The sequence below is a fragment of the Stegostoma tigrinum genome, chromosome 9 (genome assembly GCF_030684315.1).
Source record: "Stegostoma tigrinum isolate sSteTig4 chromosome 9, sSteTig4.hap1, whole genome shotgun sequence".
Taxonomy (NCBI): Eukaryota; Metazoa; Chordata; class Chondrichthyes; order Orectolobiformes; family Stegostomatidae; genus Stegostoma; species Stegostoma tigrinum.
The window spans coordinates 4189440-4212320 of record NC_081362.1 but is presented as its reverse complement, the minus strand read 5'-3'; the positions used below and the strand labels follow the sequence as shown (position 1 = coordinate 4212320).

Here is a 22881-nt window from a genome sequence, read left to right as displayed (position 1 = left end):
CTTTGATACCATATGGCTGCAGGGTTCCCAGGCGGAATATGAGTTGCTGTTCCTGCAACCTTTGGGTGGCATCATTGTGGCAGTGCAGGAGGCCCATGATGGACATGTCATCTAGAGAATGGGAGGGGGAGTGGAAATGGTTTGCGACTGGGAGGTGCAGTTGTTTGTTGCGAACTGAGCGGAGGTGTTCTGCAAAGCGGTCCCCAAGCCTCCGTTTGGTTTCCGCCTCAACCTCTCCACCCCTCTCACCCACTCCAACCTCTCCCCCGCAGAACAGGCAGCCCTCCGCTCCCTCCGCTCCAACCCCAACCTCACCATCAAACCCGCAGACAAGGGTGGCGCAGTGGTAGTATGGCGCACTGACCTCTACATCGCTGAGGCCAGACGCCAACTCTCCGACACCACCTCCTACCGCCCCCTCGATCATGACCCCACACCCGAGCACCAAACCATCATCTCCAATACCATTCACGACCTCATCACCTCAGGGGACCTCCCACCCACAGCCTCCAACCTCATTGTTCCCCAACCCCGCACGGCCCGTTTCTATCTCCTTCCCAAAATCCACAAACCTGCCTGCCCTGGTCGACCCATCGTCTCAGCCTGCTCCTGCCCCACCGAACTCATCTCCACCTATCTGGACTCCATTTTCTCCCCTTTGGTCCAGGAACTCCCCACCTACGTCCGTAACACCACCCACGCCCTCCACCTCCTCCAGGACTTCCAATTCCCTGGCCCCCAACACCTCATATTCACCATGGACGTCCAGTCCCTGTACACCTGCATTCCGCATGGAGATGGCCTCAAGGCCCTCCGCTTCTTCCTGTCCCGCAGGCCCGACCAGTCCCCCTCCACCGACACTCTCATCCGCCTAGCTGAACTCGTCCTCACACTCAACAACTTCTCTTTTGACTCCTCCCACCTCCTACAGACTAAGGGGGTGGCCATGGGCACCCGCATGGGCCCCAGCTATGCCTGCCTCTTTGTAGGTTACGTGGAACAGTCCCTCTTCCGCACCTACACAGGCCCCAAACCCCACCTCTTCCTCCGGTACATTGATGACTGTATCGGCGCCGCCTCTTGCTCCCCAGAGGAGCTCGAACAGTTCATCCACTTCACCAACACCTTCCACCCCAACCTCAAGTTCACCTGGGCCATCTCCAACACATCCCTCACTTTCCTGGACCTCTCAGTCTCCATATCAGGCAACCAGCTTGTAACTGATGTCCATTTCAAGCCCACCGACTCCCACAGCTACCTAGAATACACCTCCTCGCACCCACCCTCCTGCAAAAATTCCATCCCCTATTCCCAATTCCTCCGCCTCCGCCGCATCTGCTCCCACGATAAGACATTCCACTCCCGCACATCCCAGATGTCCAAGTTCTTTAAGGACCGCAACTTTCCCCCCACAGTGATCGAGACCGCCCTTGACCGCGTCTCCCGTATTTCCCGCAACACATCCCTCACATCCCGCCCCCGCCACAACCGCCCCAAGAGGATCCCCCTCGTTCTCACACACCACCCTACCAACCTCCAGATACAACGCATCATCCTCCGACACTTCCGCCATTTACAATCCGACCCCACCACCCAAGACATTTTTCCATCCCCACCCCTGTCTGCTTTCCGGAGAGACCACTCTCTCCGTGACTCCCTTGTTCGCTCCACACTGCCCTCCAACCCCACCACACCCGGCACCTTCCCCTGCAACTGCAGGAAATGCTACACTTGCCCCCACACCTCCTCCCTCACCCCTATCCCAGGCCCCAAGATGACATTCCACATTAAGCAGAGGTTCACCTGCACATCTGCCAATGTGGTATCCTGCATCCACTGTACCCGGTGCGGCTTCCTCTACATTGGGGAAACCAAACGGAGGCTTGGGGACCGCTTTGCAGAACACCTCCGCTCAGTTCGCAACAAACAACTGCACCTCCCAGTCGCAAACCATTTCCACTCCCCCTCCCATTCTCTAGATGACATGTCCATCATGGGCCTCCTGCACTGCCACAATGATGCCACCCGAAGGTTGCAGGAACAGCAACTCATATTCCGCCTGGGAACCCTGCAGCCATATGGTATCAATGTGGACTTCACCAGTTTCAAAATCTCCCCTTCCCCTACTGCATCCCTAAACCAGCCCAGTACGTCCCCTCCCCCCACTGCACTACACAACCAGCCCAGCTCCTCCCCCCACCCCCACTGCATCCCAAAACCAGTCCAACCTGTCTCTGCCTCCCTAACCTGTTCTTCCTCTCACCCATCTCTTCCTCCCACCCCAAGCCGCACCCCCATCTACCTACTAACCTCATCCCACCTCCTTGACCTGTCCGTCTTCCCTGGACTGACCTATCCCCTCCCTACCTCCCCACCTATACTCTCTCCACCTATCTTCTTTACTCTCCATCTTCGGTCCGCCTCCCCCTCTCTCCCTATTTATTCCAGTTCCCTCTCCCCATCCCCCTCTCTGATGAAGGGTCTAGGCCCGAAACGTCAGCTTTTGTGCTCCTGAGATGCTGCTTGGCCTGCTGTGTTCATCCAGCCTCACATTTTATTATCTTGGAATTCTCCAGCATCTGCAGTTCCCATCATCTCTGATACGTCTTTCTTTTTACTTAGTTGGATGGATAACAGTTACAAAGATATCATCTATCCCAGCAACTTCTCTTAATCGGCTGTGCAGTCAGTTCCAGAATCTAACTTGATTGACAGTGGGCACAATATATCTACAAGTGAGTGGGAATTTGCATTTACAATTTTTCTGGTCCACTAAAAAAGATGGCATTTGGAAATTGTCATTTTTTTGGCATTTAATATTATTTATTAAAATTATTTGTTCATCCAAAGGAGAATCCTTACTTTGACAAATTGATAGTTATTCCTCTATGGAAAATAAAACCCAATGTCATAAAACTTGCCTGATTTGGAAACCAATTCTCTGTAATTTTTAATTTCATTTCTGGCATTGCTGCAGTGTTTCTCAACATTGCCTTCATTTGCACGTTCACGCAGGTTCTTTTCCCAGTTACGCAGCTACAAACAGCAGAGGGGGAAAAAAGAGACAGAAATTATCATGGCCTTATAAATGCAGAACAATTACACAAATTTCCACTGAGAACCTGCATCGGTTCTTTGGTGTACTAAAGTCATGACAAGAAGTCACAGTGAGTCATGACAAAATGGCAGCAGAGTAGGATGCTCCTGTCGGAGCACCTCTGCTCGACCTGTTCTTTATCCTCCTTTCCCCTTTTTTTTCCTCTCGTTTTTCCCCCTCTTCTCTTTTTTTTCCATTCTTCTCTCCCCTCAGCAATGGAAGTGAATAGTGCAGCAGCAGGCACCAACAACAAGTCATCAGAGCAGCACGGAGAAGAGCTCTGCAGCAGCACACTGAAGCAGTCCCAGAGGAACGCGTAGACAGCAATTTCCAGGGGGTGGCAGTGAGTGTGGGAGCGGGCAGCCCGGGGTGGTGAGAGTGGAAGCAGGCAGCCCGAGGCGGTAAGAGTGGGAGCAGGCAGCCCGAGGCAGCTGGTGGTGAGAGTGGGAGCAGGCAGACCCGAGGCAGCTGGCAGTGAGTGTGGGAGCAGGCAGCCCGAGACGGGGAGGTGGGAGCAGGCAGACCCAACGCAGCTGGCAGTCAGTGTGGGAGCAGGCAGCCCAAGGCAGTGAGTGTGGAAGCAGGCAGCCCGAGGCGGTGACAGTGGAAGCAGGCAGCCCGAGGCAGCGACAGTGGAAGCAGGCAGCCTGAGGCAGCTGGCAGTGAGTGCGGGAGCAGGCAGCCTGAGGCAGCTGGCAGTGAGTGTGGGAGCAGGCAGCCTGAGGCAGCTGGTGGTGAGAGTGGGAGCAGGCAGACCCGAGACAGCTGGCAGTGAGTGTGGGAGCAGGCAGCACGAGACGGTGAGATGGGAGCAGGCAGACCCGAGGCAGCTGGCAGTGAGTGTGGGAGCAGGCAGCCCGAGACGGGGAGGTGGGAGCAGGCAGACCCAACGCAGCTGGCAGTCAGTGTGGGAGCAGGCAGCCCAAGGCAGTGAGTGTGGAAGCAGGCAGCCCGAGGCGGTGACAGTGGAAGCAGGCAGCCCGAGGCAGCGACAGTGGAAGCAGGCAGCCTGAGGCAGCTGGCAGTGAGTGCGGGAGCAGGCAGCCTGAGGCAGCTGGCAGTGAGTGTGGGAGCAGGCAGCCTGAGGCAGCTGGCAGTGAGTGTGGGAGCAGGCAGCCCAAGGTGGCGAGTGTGGGAGCAGGCAGCCCAAGGCGGGAACAGTGGAAGCAGGCAGCCCAAGGCAGTGAGTGTGGAAGCAGGCAGCCCGAGGCTGCGACAGTTGAAGCAGGCAGCCTGAGGCAGCTAGCAGTGAGTGTGGGAGCAGGCAGCCTGAGGCAGATGGCAGTGAGTGTGGGAGCAGGCAGCACAAGGCGGTGAGTGTGGGAGCAGGCAGCCCAAGGCGGTGAGTGTGGAAGCAGGTAGCCCGAAGCGGTGAGTGTGGGAGCAGGAAGCCTGAGGCAGTGACAGTGGAAGCAGGCAGCCTGAGGTGGTGAGTGTTGAAGCAGGCAGCCTGAGGCGGTGAGCGTGGGAGCAGGCAGCCTGAGGCAGTGACAGTGGAAACAGGCAGCCTGAGGCAGTGACAGTGGAAGCAGGCTGCCCGAGGCTGCGACAGTTGAAGCAGGCAGCCTGAGGCAGCTGGCAGTGAGGGTGGGAGCAGGCAGCCTGAGGCAGATGGCAGTGAGTGTGGGAGCAGGCAGCACAAGGCGGCGAGTGTGGGAGCAGGCAGCCCAAGGCGGTGAGTGTGGAAGCAGGCAGCCCGAGGCGGTGACAGTGGAAGCAGGCAGCCCGATGCAGCGACAGTGGAAGCAGGCAGCCTGAGGCAGCTGGCAGTGAGTGCGGGAGCAGGCAGCCTGAGGCAGCTGGCAGTGAGTGTGGGAGCAGGCAGCCTGAGGCAGCTGGCAGTGAGTGTGGGAGCAGGCAGCCTGAGACTGCTGGCAGTGAGTGTGGGAGCGGGCAGCCCAAGGTGGCGAGTGTGGGAGCAGGCAGCCCAAGGCGGGAACAGTGGAAGCAGGCAGCCCAAGGCAGTGAGTGTGGAAGCAGGCAGCCCGAGGCTGCGACAGTTGAAGCAGGCAGCCTGAGGCAGCTGGCAGTGAGTGTGGGAGCAGGCAGCCTGAGGCAGATGGCAGTGAGTGTGGGAGCAGGCAGCACAAGGCGGCGAGTGTGGGAGCAGGCAGCCCAAGGCGGTGAGTGTGGAAGCAGGTAGCCCGAAGCGGTGAGTGTGGGAGCAGGAAGCCTGAGGCAGTGACAGTGGAAGCAGGCAGCCCGAGGCAGTGAGTGTGGAAGGAGGCAGCCCGAGGCAGTGACAGTGGATACAGGCAGCCTGAGGCAGTGACAGTGGAAGCAGGCTGCACAAGGTGGTGAGTGTTGAAGCAGGCAGCCTGAGGCGGTGAGCATGGGAGCAGGCAGCCTGAGGCAGTGACAGTGGAAACAGGCAGCCTGAGGCAGTGACAGTGGAAGCAGGCTGCCCGAGGCGGTGACAGTGGAAGCAGGCAGCCCAAGGGGGCGAGTGAGGGAGCAGGCAGCCCAAGGCGGTGAGTGTGGAAGCAGGCAGCCCGAGGTGGTGAGTGTGGAAGCAGGCATCCCGATGCGTGACAGTGGAAGCAGGCAGCCCAAGGCAGTGAGTGTGGAAGCAGGCAGCCCGAGGTGGCAACAGTGGAAGCAGGCAGCCCAAGGCGGTGAGTGTGGAAGCAGGCAGCCCAAGGCGGTGAGTGTGGGAGCAGGCAGCCCGAGGCGGCGACAGTGGAAGCAGGCAGCCCAAGGCGGTGAGTGTGGAAGCGGGCAGCCCAAGGCGGCGAGTGTGGGAGCAGGCAGCCCGAGGCAGTGACAGTGGAAGCAGGCAGCCCAAGGTGGCAACAGTGGAAGCAGGCAACCTGAGGCGGTGACAGTGGAAGTAGGCAGCCTGAGGCAGCTGGCAGTGAGTGTGGGAGCAGGCAGCCTGAGGCAGCTGGCAGTGAGTGTGGGAGCAGGCAACCTGAGGCAGTGACAGTGGAAGCAGCCAGCCCGAGGCGGTGAGAGTGGAAGCAGGCAGCCCGAGGCGTTGAGAGTGGAAGCAGGCTGCCCGAGGCTGCGACAGTTGAAGCAGGCAGCCTGAGGCAGCTGGCAGTGAGTGTGGGAGCAGGCAACCTGAGGCAGTGACAGTGGAAGCAGCCAGCCCGAGGTGGTGAGTGTTGAAGCAGGCAGCCTGAGGCGGTGAGCGTGGGAGCAGGCAGCCTGAGGCAGTGACAGTGGAAACAGGCAGCCTGAGGCAGTGACAGTGGAAGCAGGCTGCCCAAGGCTGCGACAGTTGAAGCAGGCAGCCTAAGGCAGCTGGCAGTGAGTGTGGGAGCAGGCAGCCTGAGGCAGATGGCAGTGAGTGTGGGAGCAGGCAGCACAAGGTGGCGAGTGTGGGAGCAGGCAGCCCAAGGCGGTGAGTGTGGAAGCAGGCAGCCCGAGGCGGTGACAGTGGAAGCAGCCAGCCCGAGGCGGTGAGAGTGGAAGCAGGCAGCCCGAGGCGTTGAGAGTGGAAGCAGGCTGACCGAGGCTGCGACAGTTGAAGCAGGCAGCCTGAGGCAGCTGGCAGTGAGTGTGGGAGCAGGCAACCTGAGGCAGTGACAGTGGAAGCAGCCAGCCCGAGGTGGTGAGTGTTGAAGCAGGCAGCCTGAGGCGGTGAGCGTGGGAGCAGGCAGCCTGAGGCAGTGACAGTGGAAACAGGCAGCCTGAGGCAGTGACAGTGGAAGCAGGCTGCCCGAGGCTGCGACAGTTGAAGCAGGCAGCCTAAGGCAGCTGGCAGTGAGTGTGGGAGCAGGCAGCCTGAGGCAGATGGCAGTGAGTGTGGGAGCAGGCAGCACAAGGTGGCGAGTGTGGGAGCAGGCAGCCCAAGGCGGTGAGTGTGGAAGCAGGCAGCCCGAGGCGGTGACAGTGGAAGCAGGCAGCCCGATGCAGCGACAGTGGAAGCAGGCAGCCTGAGGCAGCTGGCAGTGAGTGCGGGAGCAGGCAGCCTGAGGCAGCTGGCAGTGAGTGTGGGAGCAGGCAGCCTGAGGCAGCTGGCAGTGAGTGTGGGAGCAGGCAGCCTGAGACTGCTGGCAGTGAGTGTGGGAGCGGGCAGCCCAAGGTGGCGAGTGTGGGAGCAGGCAGCCCAAGGCGGGAACAGTGGAAGCAGGCAGCCCAAGGCAGTGAGTGTGGAAGCAGGCAGCCCGAGGCTGCGACAGTTGAAGCAGGCAGCCTGAGGCAGCTGGCAGTGAGTGTGGGAGCAGGCAGCCTGAGGCAGATGGCAGTGAGTGTGGGAGCAGGCAGCACAAGGCGGCGAGTGTGGGAGCAGGCAGCCCAAGGCGGTGAGTGTGGAAGCAGGTAGCCCGAAGCGGTGAGTGTGGGAGCAGGAAGCCTGAGGCAGTGACAATGGAAGCAGGCAGCCCGAGGCAGTGAGTGTGGAAGGAGGCTGCACAAGGTGGTGAGTGTTAAGCAGGCAGCCTGAGGCGGTGAGCGTGGGAGCAGGCAGCCTGAGGCAGTGACAGTGGAAACAGGCAGCCTGAGGCAGTGACAGTGGAAGCAGGCTGCACAAGGTGGTGAGTGTTGAAGCAGGCAGCCTGAGGCGGTGAGCGCGGGAGCAGGCAGCCTGAGGCAGTGACAGTGGAAACAGGCAGCCTGAGGCAGTGACAGTGGACGCAGGCTGCCCGAGGCGGTGACAGTGGAAGCAGGCAGCCCAAGGTGGCGAGTCAGGGAGCAGGCAGCCCAAGGCGGTGAGTGTGGAAGCAGGCAGCCCGAGGTGGTGAGTGTGGAAGCAGGCAGCCCGAGGCGTTGAGAGTGGAAGCAGGCAGCCCGAGGCATGACAGTGGAAGCAGGCAGCCCAAGGCGTGACAGTGGAAGCAGGCAGCCCACGGCAGTGAGTGTGGAAGCAGGCAGCCCGAGGTGGCAACAGTGGAAGCAGGCAGCCCAAGGCGGTGAGTGTGGGAGCAGGCAGCCCGAGGCGGCGACAGTGGAAGCAGGCAGCCCAAGGCAGTGAGTGTGGAAGCAGGCAGCCCGAGGTGGCAACAGTGGAAGCAGGCAACCTGAGGCGGTGACAGTGGAAGTAGGCAGCCTGAGGCAGCTGGCAGTGAGTGTGGGAGCAGGCAGCCTGAGGCAGCTGGCAGTGAGTGTGGGAGCAGGCAACCTGAGGCAGTGACAGTGGAAGCAGCCAGCCCGAGGCGGTGAGAGTGGAAGCAGGCAGCCCGAGGCGTTGAGAGTGGAAGCAGGCAGTCCGAGGCGTGACAGTGGAAGCAGGCAGCCCAAGGCGTGACAGTGGAAGCAGGCAGCCCAAGGCAGTGAGTGTGGAAGCAGGCAGCCCGAGGTGGCAACAGTGGAAGCAGGCAGCCCAAGGCGGTGAGTGTGGAAGCAGGCAGCCCAAGGCGGTGAGTGTGGGAGCAGGCAGCCCGAGGCGGCGACAGTGGAAGCAGGCAGCCCAAGGCGGTGAGTGTGGAAGCGGGCAGCCCAAGGCGGCGAGTGTGGGAGCAGGCAGCCCGAGGCAGTGACAGTGGAAGCAGGCAGCCCGAGGTGGCAACAGTGGAAGCAGGCAACCTGAGGCGGTGACAGTGGAAGTAGGCAGCCTGAGGCAGCTGGCAGTGAGTGTGGGAGCAGGCAGCCTGAGGCAGCTGGCAGTGAGTGTGGGAGCAGGCAGCCCAAGGCAGTGAGTGTGGGAGCAGGCAGCCCAAGGCGGAGGTGAGAGTGGAAGAAGTCAAGCTTTGTGAAGGATGTGAGGTCAGGACTGTAATGTCCAACTATTAACTATGTTGTTCATCTTTTTGTATGCTTTGGTAAGAAGTGCTGTAATGTTAAACTTCTTGGCTTGCTTACTTTGTTCTTCTGCTTTATAGTAAGATTCTATGCCTGGGTACATTTTTACCTAAGATGATGCTGTCAGTGGCAGCTTATGAACTTTTCACGAGTACATGTGATAATAAAACCTATTCTAGAATTCTAATTCTAAATTACCAAGCATTCATTGAACCATGGTGAAAATGCAGCCTTGAATTGTACTGAAAGTTTCAGTTGGGTGTTGCAAACTATGCATGTACAAGGCACATCCAATGTGCCATCACACCAGTGCACAGCGTCAAGTTTCTATTCTCAGCCAGAAGGAAGATGAGTGGGAATTCTCATATCGTTTATGCCTGGAGTACATGCTGATGTAAGTGACAGGCCCATTGCAGTGCAATTACAAATTTCTTACTCTCCAAATGATGTTTAATACTAACAAGCAGTGAATAAAGGAACTTTACAGCAGTTCCATGTAGTACCTGTATCTCAATGGGTATTTTAGTTGTGAAAAGAATAATTTTTAAAAATGAAAGACCAAGATTATTGTGAGATATAAGGCATGACAGCAAAGACACTTTCACATGAAGGATTTTCAATATCTCCAGAGTTCAAATGAATCTTAAAGTAGTGGAGCCTTTCAACATCATCCGCCATGACTTGTCTATGCTGTGGAAACTGTCAGAAATGTAACACAAAACCTGAACATACAGAAGGCCCGAAGATCATAAAGCAAGGATTCTTTGTTCCAATGGTATCAGGTCATGACCATCAATAGGGGAAATTGAGAATAAACAAAGAACTAATTACAGTATGTACATGGAATGGAGCCTGTGGGTTACATGGGGTTAGGGGGTCCTTTGTCTATCAGCTCACCATTCCCATCAGCAGCAAAGGCACTTTTTTTCCCCCAGTGAGAGTGTTTGACTGATCCAGCTCTTGTCTCACCCTGTTGCAACCTGCATATGGTGATCCTGGTGAACTGCTCGGCTTGATTACTCAGGGCCCTACCATTAGTGTGACCACCTAATGTTGGAAATTCTGTTACATAATGCTGAGTGGGCTAAGCGTTCTATTAAGTAGATAGGTATGAACAAACACAGCAAATAATACTATCTCGCTTGTGCTAAGTTATATGAGCTGCACACAACTGATATTCTTGTGTATGCTTTCCGTTTGTAGCCCCACATCGCTAACTACAAATAGTTACATAAACAATTTCTAATACAAGCTTACCAACCCAACGTTAGCCTAGATAGGTATGTCCAGTTGTAATAAACATCATGAAACAATGCCAACTGCAGCTTGTGAATTGTGGTTAGTAGCATGTTACTAAATGGTGTCTCTGAAATGGCACAGCAAGCTGCTCTGTGTCAAGCTGGAAGCCCAAAACGACCTTCTCAAGTATAACGAGAACTGAATATACTAGAATGTAAAAAATCATCACTGTTACACTTTGAATTCGAGAAGCTTTAAACCCAGTGATAGATGATGTATCACACAAAATCATAACTGATATGATGCAAGTTCTTGGCAAAACTATGGCCCAGCAAAGGAACCAAGAAATATCATAATTAACACCAAATCAATCAGGGAGAAGTCATCCAAACAATTATTGCCAGTAGTAACTTTAACTCAGTTTATCTCCAACACTTTTGTTTGCTGAATGTTTTTTATAACATGGCTCATTTTAAAATTGCTCAAAATGCTCAAAACCCTGCTGTGTGTATTTGCTTCCTACCTCTACAGTGTGTCTGAATTGGTGTCTTGGTTTGCTTGTGAGGCCAAACTCTGTTTGATACCATGAAGTTCCAGTCACATCCTAAAACAAATCAAAATTTATAAAATATTATTCAATGATATCGAAATCGAGAAGGACCCTTCATTAGAAGGAATTTCCGAGTTGAAAATTTAATGTGCATGTAATTGCATAAAACAACTTTTTTTTATCTGTGATCTGCATTTGCACAACTGTTGGGTGGAATTTCAGTTAATATGCTTTGTTGAGTGGCCCATGATGTCTGTACTGCCATGAGTTATTAGTCTCATGCAATTTTCTGCTCTTCACCTCATTAATCATTCAACTATGCTTTTGGACACCTTTCTTGGGGAATAGCATGGGCTAAGAGATGGAATTACTTGCTAATCCAGGTCCTTCAAGCTTTCACACCACTGGCACTATATATAAAGCCCATCTACACACTTTAGGGGCTGCAAACCAGAAAATGTCCCTCCCAATGTGATGTGTGAACCTTGACAATCAGTATATTGCCAAGAAGAAAGGAAAGCTCATTCTCTGCTTCACTGACTGGGACATGGGCATTTGATAAATGGGGTAGTGGAGAGGATGACAGCATTTTTTTCTCAGCTGACTGCCACCGAAGACCACATCACCAGATCCAGACAGCTCGGACACAAAATGATGCCTGGGTCAGTGCTCTGTCTTGAGAAAAGCAGGATGCCTAACTGTGCAGGAAAAGGTCAATGATCTGTGCTCCACAAGGGTACATTACCTGTGCCACTCGTGTGTCATTATATTGTTTCCTTCTTCCTCTGACTCTCATTAATAATCCCTCCTGTATTCAGCACTTTTTGCTCACTCACAGGAGACACTCCAGCACTTCGATTGCACGTACGAGGCCTAGAGGGAGATGTGTGTGTGTGTCTTCTAAGCACAGGTGCTCCTCCTTGTTTGTGATAAAGCCAAACAGCAGTTCAAGCTGAGTAAGGTGAGCCTGCAACTGGACAGGTGACTCTCAATAGGACGCTAACCCAAAGGCACTAGGGGACAACTGTCCAAGTCTTCCAAGCTAATAATGTCAATTACAAAGCAGCTCCCTCCATGCAGATGCAGAGTTCAGGAATGAGCTTAGTTAATAAGATACAGCGAGGGATTGAGTACAAGGGAAGTAGATGTAAGAGCAGGCTGATGATTCATGAGCATGAGAGGTGGTGAGGTGTTCTCTGTGAGGAAGAAAAACTGAAGGCAGAAAGGGTTCATAGTGGGAGGCAGAGAAAGAAGGAAACATGCAGAAGACACACAAATAAAAAAGGTGGAACACCATTGTAAATAACCTTTAACCTTTGTAAATATGTATTCATTTGCACTGTTAAAATGTCTGGTGTAGTATAATTTTTCCTGTCAGACCTAGTTTAGTCACACCATGTAAGAGATGAGAAAACTCTTCAGACATCCCAAGGATGAAATAAGTTATGATGCCCAAGCATTACTCATCTTTCACAAGCAACCGACTCCTCAACTGCAGATTGCCTCAGGTATTGGAGATCCTTGAACCATTGCTTTAATGACAATAGCCAAGCCACTGCACTTGAATGTAGATAACATGAGGCTAAATACAATGTGCAAGGCTTGTGCTAAGGCTTGGCACATTCACACCAACACTTACATAAGCCTTGTGAATGAATGCACAGAAACGGTGATGATTGCACACATTTCTTCAGGGCAAGGTTCATTCCATGTATCAGATTTTCAAGGGAGCACTCTGCTATTAATGGCCAGGAGGTGCACAATGGTCAGCTCACATGTCCACTCTGTGTCACAATGCAGTTGATCTGCTGTGAAAAACTGCATAAAGCAGAAAGGTTTAATACTGTCCTAGAGGACAGGACTGTGGCAGTACGCTGTGACTGACTGTAGTTTCCCTTCACCCTTTCAAAGACTGCTCTCCTCTAACTTTCAAACACAGCGATTTGCTTGAAGCACATGCAGAAAGTTTGCCACACTGAATATTCTCCAGGTTTGATATTGATCTAGCACAGTGCCGTACAGCAGCATGGCCATTCTCTATATGGCTGGTAGATTGACTGTTCAGTGTACTCCACTGTCACAAGCTGCCTGCCTCTCCCTCTGGCAGTGAGTGTGGGAGCAGGCAGCCCGAGACGGTGAGATGGGAGCAGGCAGACCCGAGGCAGCTGGCAGTGAGTGTGGGCCACACAAAGGTTGGCTGCCCATAAGCCAATGCTGAATTAAGTATGCACTAAGAAAGCAAGTTGCGAGCCAGAAGATGGTTCCTGTTCAAATATATGTGATGCCTGTGTCTCTAGGCAGAGATCTGGCAGGAACATACAAGTCTTAGGTATCCCTGAGCTCCGAAGTAAAGTGTAGAAGGAGAAGTGGTGTCTGATTTGGTCCAAGAGCAGACAGGATGACATTGCAAGGCCAATGCTGTGCTGGTGTTGATTTGTGTGTTCAAAGAGCTGAGTAAGTTAATGGCCACAGAATATTCTGGAATGTTGCATGTTAGCTGGGACACACATTTGATGAACTTAGCTGCCAGGTACCTGCTCTGTCTTAAGTTCTTAAGGAAGGAGAGGAGAATTGGAAAGGATGACAAGTTGGGGCTCTAATGAGATCCAAATGCATGGAATTAAGATAGTCACTGCTCAATGGTAAGATTCTAAAGTCAACATTTATGGCTGGAGGGCAAAATTGGGAAATCTTTCATAATACGGAGAATCTATTTTTTTATCCTTACCATAATTTCCCACCTTTCTCAGTATGACTCACCAGGGAGGATAAAAATTCTGCCCATAATCTCCATGTATCATCTGTGCATTGTCCGAAAGTGCAAGAAAGATAAGATATTCGATTCAGCTCTAGGATCTGCTTGCCATTTTACCAACAGAATGTTTAAGTTCCAATACAGCTTTGGAGTGTGTTTCAATTAGGTTAGTAAATGCTGACCTTAACAGTGACACCAATTTAAAAAGTAAATTTTGTTTAGAAGACTTCAGTATGTCTGGAATTGAGCAAATAATAAAATGATTTCACACTGTAAAAAAGCGTAACTCATAATGTTGCATAAAAATCTCCAGTTTGCAATTTGCTGATAAAATTATAAAACTCACACCTATCAACATGCTAGCTTCTAATCACTTTTTGTATGTAATAGAAGAGAACTAAGCAATTTGGCCCAACTGAGTACCAGGTCTTTACATCATATTCCTATTTCGGGTGACGTGATGAACCGAACTGTGATGAACTTTGTTTTACTTTCTTTAATCATTACATATGACTCCTGTCATTGATGTAGGTGCTGTGGTAGAGTGACTTATAAAACCTTTCACTGTATTTTTCATGGAAATGTGCACATGACAGTAAATTTCTATTCTATTCTATATTTTAAACAGCTGCTAACTCTTTTTTATAAAAGGGGTAATGGCCCCTGCTTCACATTTTGTTGTAGCAAAACATAAACTTTGACAACTCTCAGTATCTCAAAAATTCTTTCACACATATGCCTTATATATTTAGCAATAATTTTGGACTTAATGACCTTTTGCCATTCATTCTCCAGATTGTTACCCGTAATTACTGGAGGCGATGGGGTTTTGTCTCCTGGCTGGAGAGCCAGTGATTGTCATGGGTTACCACTTTTAGGGAAGGCCTGCTGCATCATGTGGGATCCACCACTGCATCTCCTGCCCAATTATACAGTTATCACTCCCACCCATCCCACCCTGCCTTCAAAGGGAAGCAGTAAATTCCACCCAAAGAAATTACGAAGATGTTACTTAGGAAAGGTAATCTGCTGTCCTTATCTGATCTGGCCAAACTGGGATTTCAAACTGAAAGCAGTGGTAGACTCTTGGCTACCTTCTGAGATGGTCTACAAATCCATTTAGTTCAAGGACATTAAATGCTGACCTCATCAGCGATACCCACAACCTGATAATGTATTTAAAACAAATTGCACAGGCTATATAATTTATTAAGACTCCCTGCAGACGGTCAAACTGACATACAGTAGTTGCAAAAAAGTTAGGAACTTATTTAGTTTCTTCGAATAACTGACCTTTGAATCCAGTTCAGCTGGTGGCTTAAACTGACACTCCAATGAATGGTTTCCAAGATCTGACAGCTCAACTGTACTTGTACAACCTTAACAAGTGAAGTAAAATGGTGAATACAGTATCTGGTCACAGGACTATAAAAGCTCTAAACATCTAAGAGTGATGACAACTTATATGTGCACAAAGAAAACCAGCATTTTAGCAACAAGATTCAATTGAAAACTAAGAGAATAAATTTTATCCCTGAATCTCCAATGCTACGTGTCATTGAATGGAGGATTGCAGATTTACATTCATAACTTTTCAAACTGATTTTGCTTTTGGGAAATAAGACAATAAATACTTTCTTCCAAAAAAGAAGGGGAAAATTCAATCACTCTGTGGCATTCTGTTACCTGCTTTTGGAGTAGATTCAGCAGAAAGTCCTTTCTCCTTGCATGGTAGAGAATGGCACATGGCAATGAGAAATCAAATAAAAGGAATGAGAGAAAAATGTGAATTATGTGAAAGACAAATTCTAACTGAAGGCCTGACATTCTAACTGAATATCTTGCAGATATTACTTTTTCCAAGGAGTTCTAAGGTAGCATTCAAGTCAAACCCCACAGTAAATTGTCTCCGTTTGCCTCACTGCTGGGTTTGTCTTAGCATATTTGTCCAAGAGTAGATGCAAATCAAACAAATTTGCTAATGTGCATTCTCCTTTCAGTATTGTTTGGGCAGCAAATTAGAAGAAGAAATCTTGTAGGAGAGAGAAAGACTATGTGAATTAATTTAAAATGAAGTGATTTGTGAGCTAATTTTATTTGAAGTAGGATTTTCTTTCCTGCTACCAATTAGATTAAATATGCAATCCCCCTCAATTATCATATTGATTATTCTTCACAATCTGAATTTACATTTTGCAAAATTTTATGAGATCTAGGTGTCACTGGCTAGGCCAGCATTTATTGTCCCATCCCTAATTTCCCCGGAAAAGGTGGTGATGGACTGCAATTTTGAACTACTGCAATCCTTGGATGTAGAGGCACAAACAGTACTATTAGGAAAGGGGTTTCAACACTGTTACCCATCAACAGGAAAGAAACAGTGATATATTTTCAAGGCAGGAAGGTGTGCATCTTGCACGGGAACTTGCAGGTGTTGTTGTTGCCACGTATCTGCTGCCGTAGGCATTTTAGATAGTAGAGGTTGCAAGTTTGGATGGTGTTGTCAAATGAGCTTAGCTGAGTTGCCACAATGCGTCTTGTAGATAGTGTACATTGCTGCCACTGTGCATCTGTGGAGGGAGTGAATGTTTGCAGATGTTGTGCCAATCAAGCAGGCTGCTTTGGCTGAATGGTATTGAATTTCTTGATTGTTATTGGACACTGCATTCGTCCAGGAAAGTGGATCACAGTCCTGACTTGCACCTTGCAGATGGTGGAAAGACACTAGGGAGACAGGTAGTGAGTTAATTACTGCAGAGTCCCTAGCCTCTCAGCCACTCTTGTAGCCACCGTATTTATATGCCAGTTCAGATTCTGGTTAATGCTAAACCCCAAGATGATGACAGTGAGAAATTCAAGCACTGGTAATGTCACTGAATTTCAAGGGGCAATGGGTAGATTCTTTTTTTGCTGGAGATGGTCCTTGCTTGACTCATGTGTAGCGTGAATGTTATTTGCCACTTTTCAGCCTAAACCTGAGTACTGTCCAGGATTGCTGCATATGGAGACAACAAGGTGTGGAGCTGGAGGAACACAGCAGGCCAAGCAGCATCAGAGGAGCAGGAAAGCTGACGTTTCAGGTCTAGACCCGTCTTCAGAAAAACCTTAGTGTTTGTCCAGTTCTACACCTTGTTGTCTCAGACTCTCCAGCATAGGCAGTTCCTACTATCTTTGCTGCATCTGGATATTGCACCAGTATTTGAGGAATCATGAATGGTGCTAAACATGATGCAGTCATCAACAATACATTCCCACTTCTGACATCATAGTCAGTAATATAGTTGCTAATGTAACATAATAACTATAATTGCATTGGAAAGACTCATTTATAAATACATCAAAGTTATTTACATTTTATTTCAGCGATCTTATTGGAGTTTTAGCAGTTCGTTGACATCAACTTAGCATTCAAATCATGTCTACATGATGAATTAATACCCTATGCAACAAATTTTAATTATCAATTTAATACATATATATCAGTATTTAATAGGACTCTTGTGGCACAGTAGTAATATCCGTACCTCTGGCCGGGAAGCCTATGTTCAAGTCCCAAGTCCAGAGATGTTATAATATCCCTGAGCAGGTTGATTAGAAAGTAAAACAACCTCAGTATTTATGTGATTGCATAGGTTTTTTATGCATAGCATACAGTAAGAATTTAAAACTGCCTGTAATCAATCCTACAGCTTACATGTTTATCAGGACATAATTGAATTCCTGTTAGACAGAAAATAAGATGTTGGATGGTCTATCTTTGGAGATCAGCTGTGATGGTATTGTAATTAATTGAACCAAGGCTCATTAGTTTACTCTTATTCATACTTGAAATTTGAAATTTATCTGCAATGATCTTCATCACTAAATAAAATTAGTAAAGATAAAACATTGCTATAAAGATGTGCGTGTATCAATATATAACAGGATTAAAATATAGCAGTGATTTATGTTTCAATAATTATTGATTCTTTCATAAAGTTCGAAATCAGTCTGCTTTCATTTATCAGTTTCTGATACCAATGAAAGTTTAAGGCTAGAGAGAGAACTTGGAGATAATTTCATGAAGGCTACGAAAATAATCTTTGTTGGTTACTTGGCAGACATTTCAGCATTCCCAAATTCAAAAGGTAAAGAAGAGTTTTGATCCAATAGATTTAGCCACATAATTTATAAGATCTACCATGCTAACAGGAGCATTCTATCCAAATTTTAAACTGATGTGGGAAATATTTCTGTAATCGAGCCCTGGTTTTAACTTAACTGGTCTGAAGGGAATAGAAATGAGATAAATGTGTAAGTCATGGATCAGTTAGTGACTCTTGTCCCTCTGATTCAAAAGGTAATAGGTTCATGTTCCATTCTACAGATGTGAGCTTGAAAATTTTATCTGATACTCCAGTGCAAAGCTGAGACACTGCTGCTCTGTGGAAGATATTGCCTTCAGATTGAGATATTAAAACAAGACTGCATATAAACATATATGGTGACTCAAAGAACCTGCAGCACAATTTCAAAGAAGGGCAAGAGATCACATCTGTGGTGTCCTGGCCAGTATTTATCCCTGAATCAAAAGCTTCAAAAGAAATTATGTCAGTGTTCTATGGCCTGTAAAAATGTTTGAGGTGACCTGAAGTCATAGGCTGAAAATCTTTATAATTTTTTTTCAAAAATATACTTAAGACAGTTGTGTCTCATGACAATTTCATATTCCACCACATTAGCTCTACACTGACCACAATATCAGAATATTGTAGATGCTGAAAATCTGAAATTAATAAAAAAGCTAGAAAGATTCTGCAGATCAGGCAGCATCTCTGCACACCATAAACAGGGTGAATACATTTTACACCAATGACCGTTCATCTCAATTGCTCTGCATTGATGTCACCAAAGAGTAAAATTAGAAGTGCAAAATGGGCTTCATTCCCAATTCCCACCATGTGGGGGTACAAGGTGTGTGTAAGAGTTAGATTCAACCTGGGGCAAGACAGCCTATTTTATCCAGAAATAAAGTATGCTGTGTATTATTTCCTATATAATGATTGATATTTATAGGAAGCCAATTTCAGTCTCAATCTCTACCAAAAAAAAGGGACAACATCTTAAGTTTCTTAAATGGCACTCCTTATGTTTAAAAGGGACACAAACCTAGCTGTAATGGAGGCAAATTTTCAACTTCATTGCCTGGATGGTGTGCGGCTTCATGCCATTGATTTCAATGTGATTAAAACCTATGTGTCTATCAAGAGTGGGTGAATTGCTCCAATATTTTATTGCTTCGCAGTAAAGCTGACCCCAGCCTATTCCAGGTTGTTATTATTTTCTTTCTTAAATAAACCTTAGTTGCAGGGGCTCCTTCGTAAAGCTCAGAAGGCAAGGATGTTCTTTTTAACTACTAGACTGATCACTTGACAGTATCAATGTGGGACTGGGCTCATGTAATGGTGGATTCTAATAAAGCTGCTCCATTTTTTCCCTGCAGTGCCAGTTAACATCTTCCCCGTGTACTTTAACTCAACAGAAGCAGCCACATTCCACTGATATCATATCAGGAAGGCTGAGGAATCCTCACAAGATGAAGTCACTCAGCACCATTAATTGGCAAATCACTTCGATGAACTATTTTGATTCCTTTAACTTGGAATTATGCCAAAAAAATGGAATAGGTTTCAAATAACGATGTGGAAAAACAGAATTATTTCACTGGTCCTTTCAGGTGGGTATTTTAACATTGCCATTGTGCTCATCAGCATAAGAGGTAACTTTGAGGAGGAAATGAAAACTGGTATTTGTAATGCAATAAATAGACTCACGTAACTCACAAATGTACTGAACAGGAGGAAAATGCTGGCCAAGGCCCCGGGACAAAGAGAAAGGCACTGATATTGAAAAGACTTTCAATATATGGAGTTGACATTACGTGGCAAGCCTCAGGCAACTATAATTAACCTTTTCTTTGAATTAAATATTTCTTAGTGCTTGACAATAAGTATATTCTTACAACATCAGCAGGAAGATTAATTAAGGATAAGTGCCATAAAACAAAAGCACATGACACGCACTTGCAAACATTGTGTTAACTGAAAATTAAAAATTATCCCTGCGAGCAAAGCTAGCCAGTGTTGAAACTGCATGACAATCAGCTTATACCTAGAGACATTTACAGATATTTTCTGCTGTCTGCTACTACATATTCCATCTGTAATTGGCTAAGAATATCACGGTGAGCAATGTACACAATTCTGCAGATCACCACATACGTGGCACAAGTGGGACACTTCAAACATATTAATAGAAAGTGTTGCACAGGCCTAGTAGGTAGCAACCTGTGAGCTGGCTGCAGCTGGGCAACTGTTGCAAGTCTGAGTATAATGTGAATGAATTTACCCCCCCTCCCCATAAAAGTACTCAAATGGTTTGATAGGAGGGAATGGATCTGTTGGTTACAGTCTAGAACTAAGGATCATACTCTCAGGATTGACCATACAATAGGTCAAAGATGAATAGAAATTCTTCCAAAGGGTAATAAACCTTTGGAATTTTTTATGCCATAGGCCATAGATATTGAATTGATGGATATTTTCAAGTTAGAGGTCAAAAGATTCTTGGATATTACAGGGATCAAAGGATAAGGAGATATGGTGGGTAAGTGAAGTTGAGGTAAAAGGTCAGCTATGAATGGCAGATGAGGTCTAACCTACTTCAATTTCTTATTTTCAGTTTTTGACCTTAGTAATGTTGCATCTTTACAGATAAAAACAAAATATTGTAGCTGCTGGAGATTTAAACTTAAAACGGAAAGTGCTGTAACGACTCAGTAGTTCTGGCATTATCTGTTGAGAAAGAAACAGCGTTAACGTTTTAGTTCAAATGTTTCAAACCTTCAGAATCAAGAACCACAGTGCACTGGAAACATTAACTCCATCTCTCTCACAGCAAATGCTACCAGGCCTGATAAGTTTTGCCAGCACCTTTACAGATATTGTTTTAAATTTGTTTTATTCTGTGCAGATAAATAATAAAAATGAACATATATCTAAAGCTGAAGAATTGGAGGAACCTTTTTTTGTAAATACACTTAAGCTAATGAGAGAATAAGGGTTCCTTCAAGATAGTCAACACAATATTTCAATTTGAACCTTCAAAAATGTTGTAAAATATTCCCAAAAGGGTGGTTGTACCTCTATATCTGTAGCAACAGTAAACAGAAGCAGCAGACATTCTTTTATCCACCTCATATTCTGAAACACACCACTGTGCATCAAAGGGAGTATCATCAAAAGGATCACACTTTGTCTTTCGAGTGAGGAACTTAATGCACGATGATGAGAATATGTGCTTGGGATCACTTGGCAAAAAGAAACAGTAACAGTAATTAGAAGGATGTACAATCATAATTCAGCTTGTAAACAGTAGATTGGTATCGTGAGAACACCACCTTGTATGATTACAGCATTATAATCTATTCAAATTCAAGTTTTTATTGTTCTGAGTGTAGTCTTAACCACACAGGCACTGTCCCATTAAGTAGAAACCTTCAACAGTAATAAATTGCGTTATAGAAGAATCAGTAGCATGATCAGAAAGCTGGCTAACAATCATTACAAAGTCATGTATTAGATATGATTCTTCAACGGTGTTTTATTTGGTCTCTAGTATCCACGTGACGTGATCTCGAGAGCTCTGGTGGGAAAGCATCTGCTGGTGCCCTCCAGCATTGATTCTGCTGCAGTTCCTGTTGTCAAAGAATTGGATCTCAGTTGCATAGAGGATGGGAATGCTCTTTGTCAATGCAGATAACCTTCACATTCGATGACCCATTTGTTTAGAAAGCTCAATGCTTGCCCACAACTGAAATAAGTTTCACAGCAGAACTTCCTCTACCCTCACCTCCATCACACTATCAAAGAATACATGAATCGCCCGGGAGCACCCAATGTAAAGGAAGGCAATTTAAGAAGTTTAAACAAAAAGTGTCATGTTACAGGGGGGCACGTTTGTTTGTGTTATGATAGGCAAGTCTGATCTCACTGGATCTATCATGCTCCAAGATAATGCTTTGTCATGAGTAAATCAGAGAAGTTGGGGTCACTACTCCAGGTTCCAGACTAAAGACATTTGTTTTGTGAAGGGTGGGCACAGAATCCATCACCAATGAAAAATATCATTGAATTGACATGATGCCTGAAGTCTCTGAATCTGGGCCACATTCTAATGAGCTATTTTGATTTATCACTGGAATTACAGCTGAAGCCTGGAAGATGCCTTCAGGAGATTTGGCATCATCATCTCTTGCCCTTAATTTTCCCAAGGTTTTTTTTGCTACATTTCTGTAATACAGGTTATTTGATTCGGTATGCCTCCATTGAAACAGTGTGCATTTAGGTATTTCACTTTAAACAATGTTCTGTATATGAACAACAAGCTGAATGCATACAGCACTTTCAATATTGTAAGCCGTTTGAGATTGTTAACATGGGCATTTCCTCTAAAATGTTGACACCAGGCTGTAGAAGAAGGAATCAATCAAGATAGAGACCAAAAGCGTGGTCAAACCGATAGGTTTTAAGGAACTTTTAAAGAAAGAGAGATTTAGGGATGAATTCTAAAGTTAAAAGCCTTGATAATTAATTAAAGATACAATTAAATTTTGACTACTTGGGTAATAACAGATTGACTGTTATTTCAAAGAGTCTGTCTGATATGCTTTAGAAGATTTTTTCAGGAAATATGAGGGAGGGTATTCCTGATCCCACTCCTAAACTAAAGAATGGTGACCAAACCAATTTTAACTTCCTTACTAAAAGGCAATATGATGGACGCCTATTTCCCAGGAGAGATTTACTGGTCAACATATTTTTGATGACCTAGGTGTCCTTCCTCATTAGTCACTGAAATGTAGGATGCAGCTGCAACAAGCAATTTGGAATACAAATGGTATGCTAGCCTGTATTACAAAAGAATTTGATTACAGGATAAAAGGTGTTTTGTTTCAATTATATAGGAAGCAATTGCTGAGACTGTAGCTGGAGTATTGTATTAGAGTCATAGAGTAATGCAGCATTGAAACAGTTTCTTTGCCCCAAACTGGTCCATGCTGACCATAGTGCCCAATCACCTAGTTGCAATTGCCTGCATTGAGTCTACATCCCTCTAAATTCTTCCCATCCATGTACCTATCCGCATGTTTTTTAAATGTTGCTGTTGTACCTGTCTCAACCACTTTCTCTGATAGCCCACTTCGTACATGGACCACGCTCTGTGTGAAGAAATTGGCCCTCAGGTTCTTCTTAAATCTATCACCTCTCACCTTAAACCTATGCCCTCAAGTTTTCAATTTTCGATCCCCGGGAAAAAGACAATAAGCATTCAACTATCTATGCCCTTTACGATTTTATACACCTCAATAATGTCACCCTTCATTATCCTACGTTCCAAGAAATAAAGTCCTATCCAGGTCTACCTCTCCCTTTAACTCAGGCCTACTAGTCCTGGCAACATCCTCGTAAATCTTCTTTGCACACTTTCCAGTTTAACTGTGTCTTTCCTCCAACA

At 47.2% G+C, this 22881-nt stretch overlaps 1 protein-coding gene across 3 annotated transcripts in view; it reads right to left on the bottom strand.

Annotated features, from left to right (window-relative positions):
- Nucleotides 1-22881, bottom strand: part of LOC125454813 (uncharacterized) — a 71612-nt gene that overhangs the window by 31924 nt on the left and 16807 nt on the right. For all 3 annotated transcript variants that reach the window (XM_059648316.1, XM_059648317.1, XM_059648318.1), the window contains 4 exons: nt 20508-20674; nt 14620-14705; nt 10545-10625; nt 2922-3036 (listed from right to left, as the gene is read on the bottom strand). In XM_059648316.1, coding sequence (XP_059504299.1) covers nt 2922-3036; nt 10545-10625; nt 14620-14705; nt 20508-20674 — 449 coding nt within the window. The remainder of the gene's footprint in view (nt 1-2921; nt 3037-10544; nt 10626-14619; nt 14706-20507; nt 20675-22881) is intronic.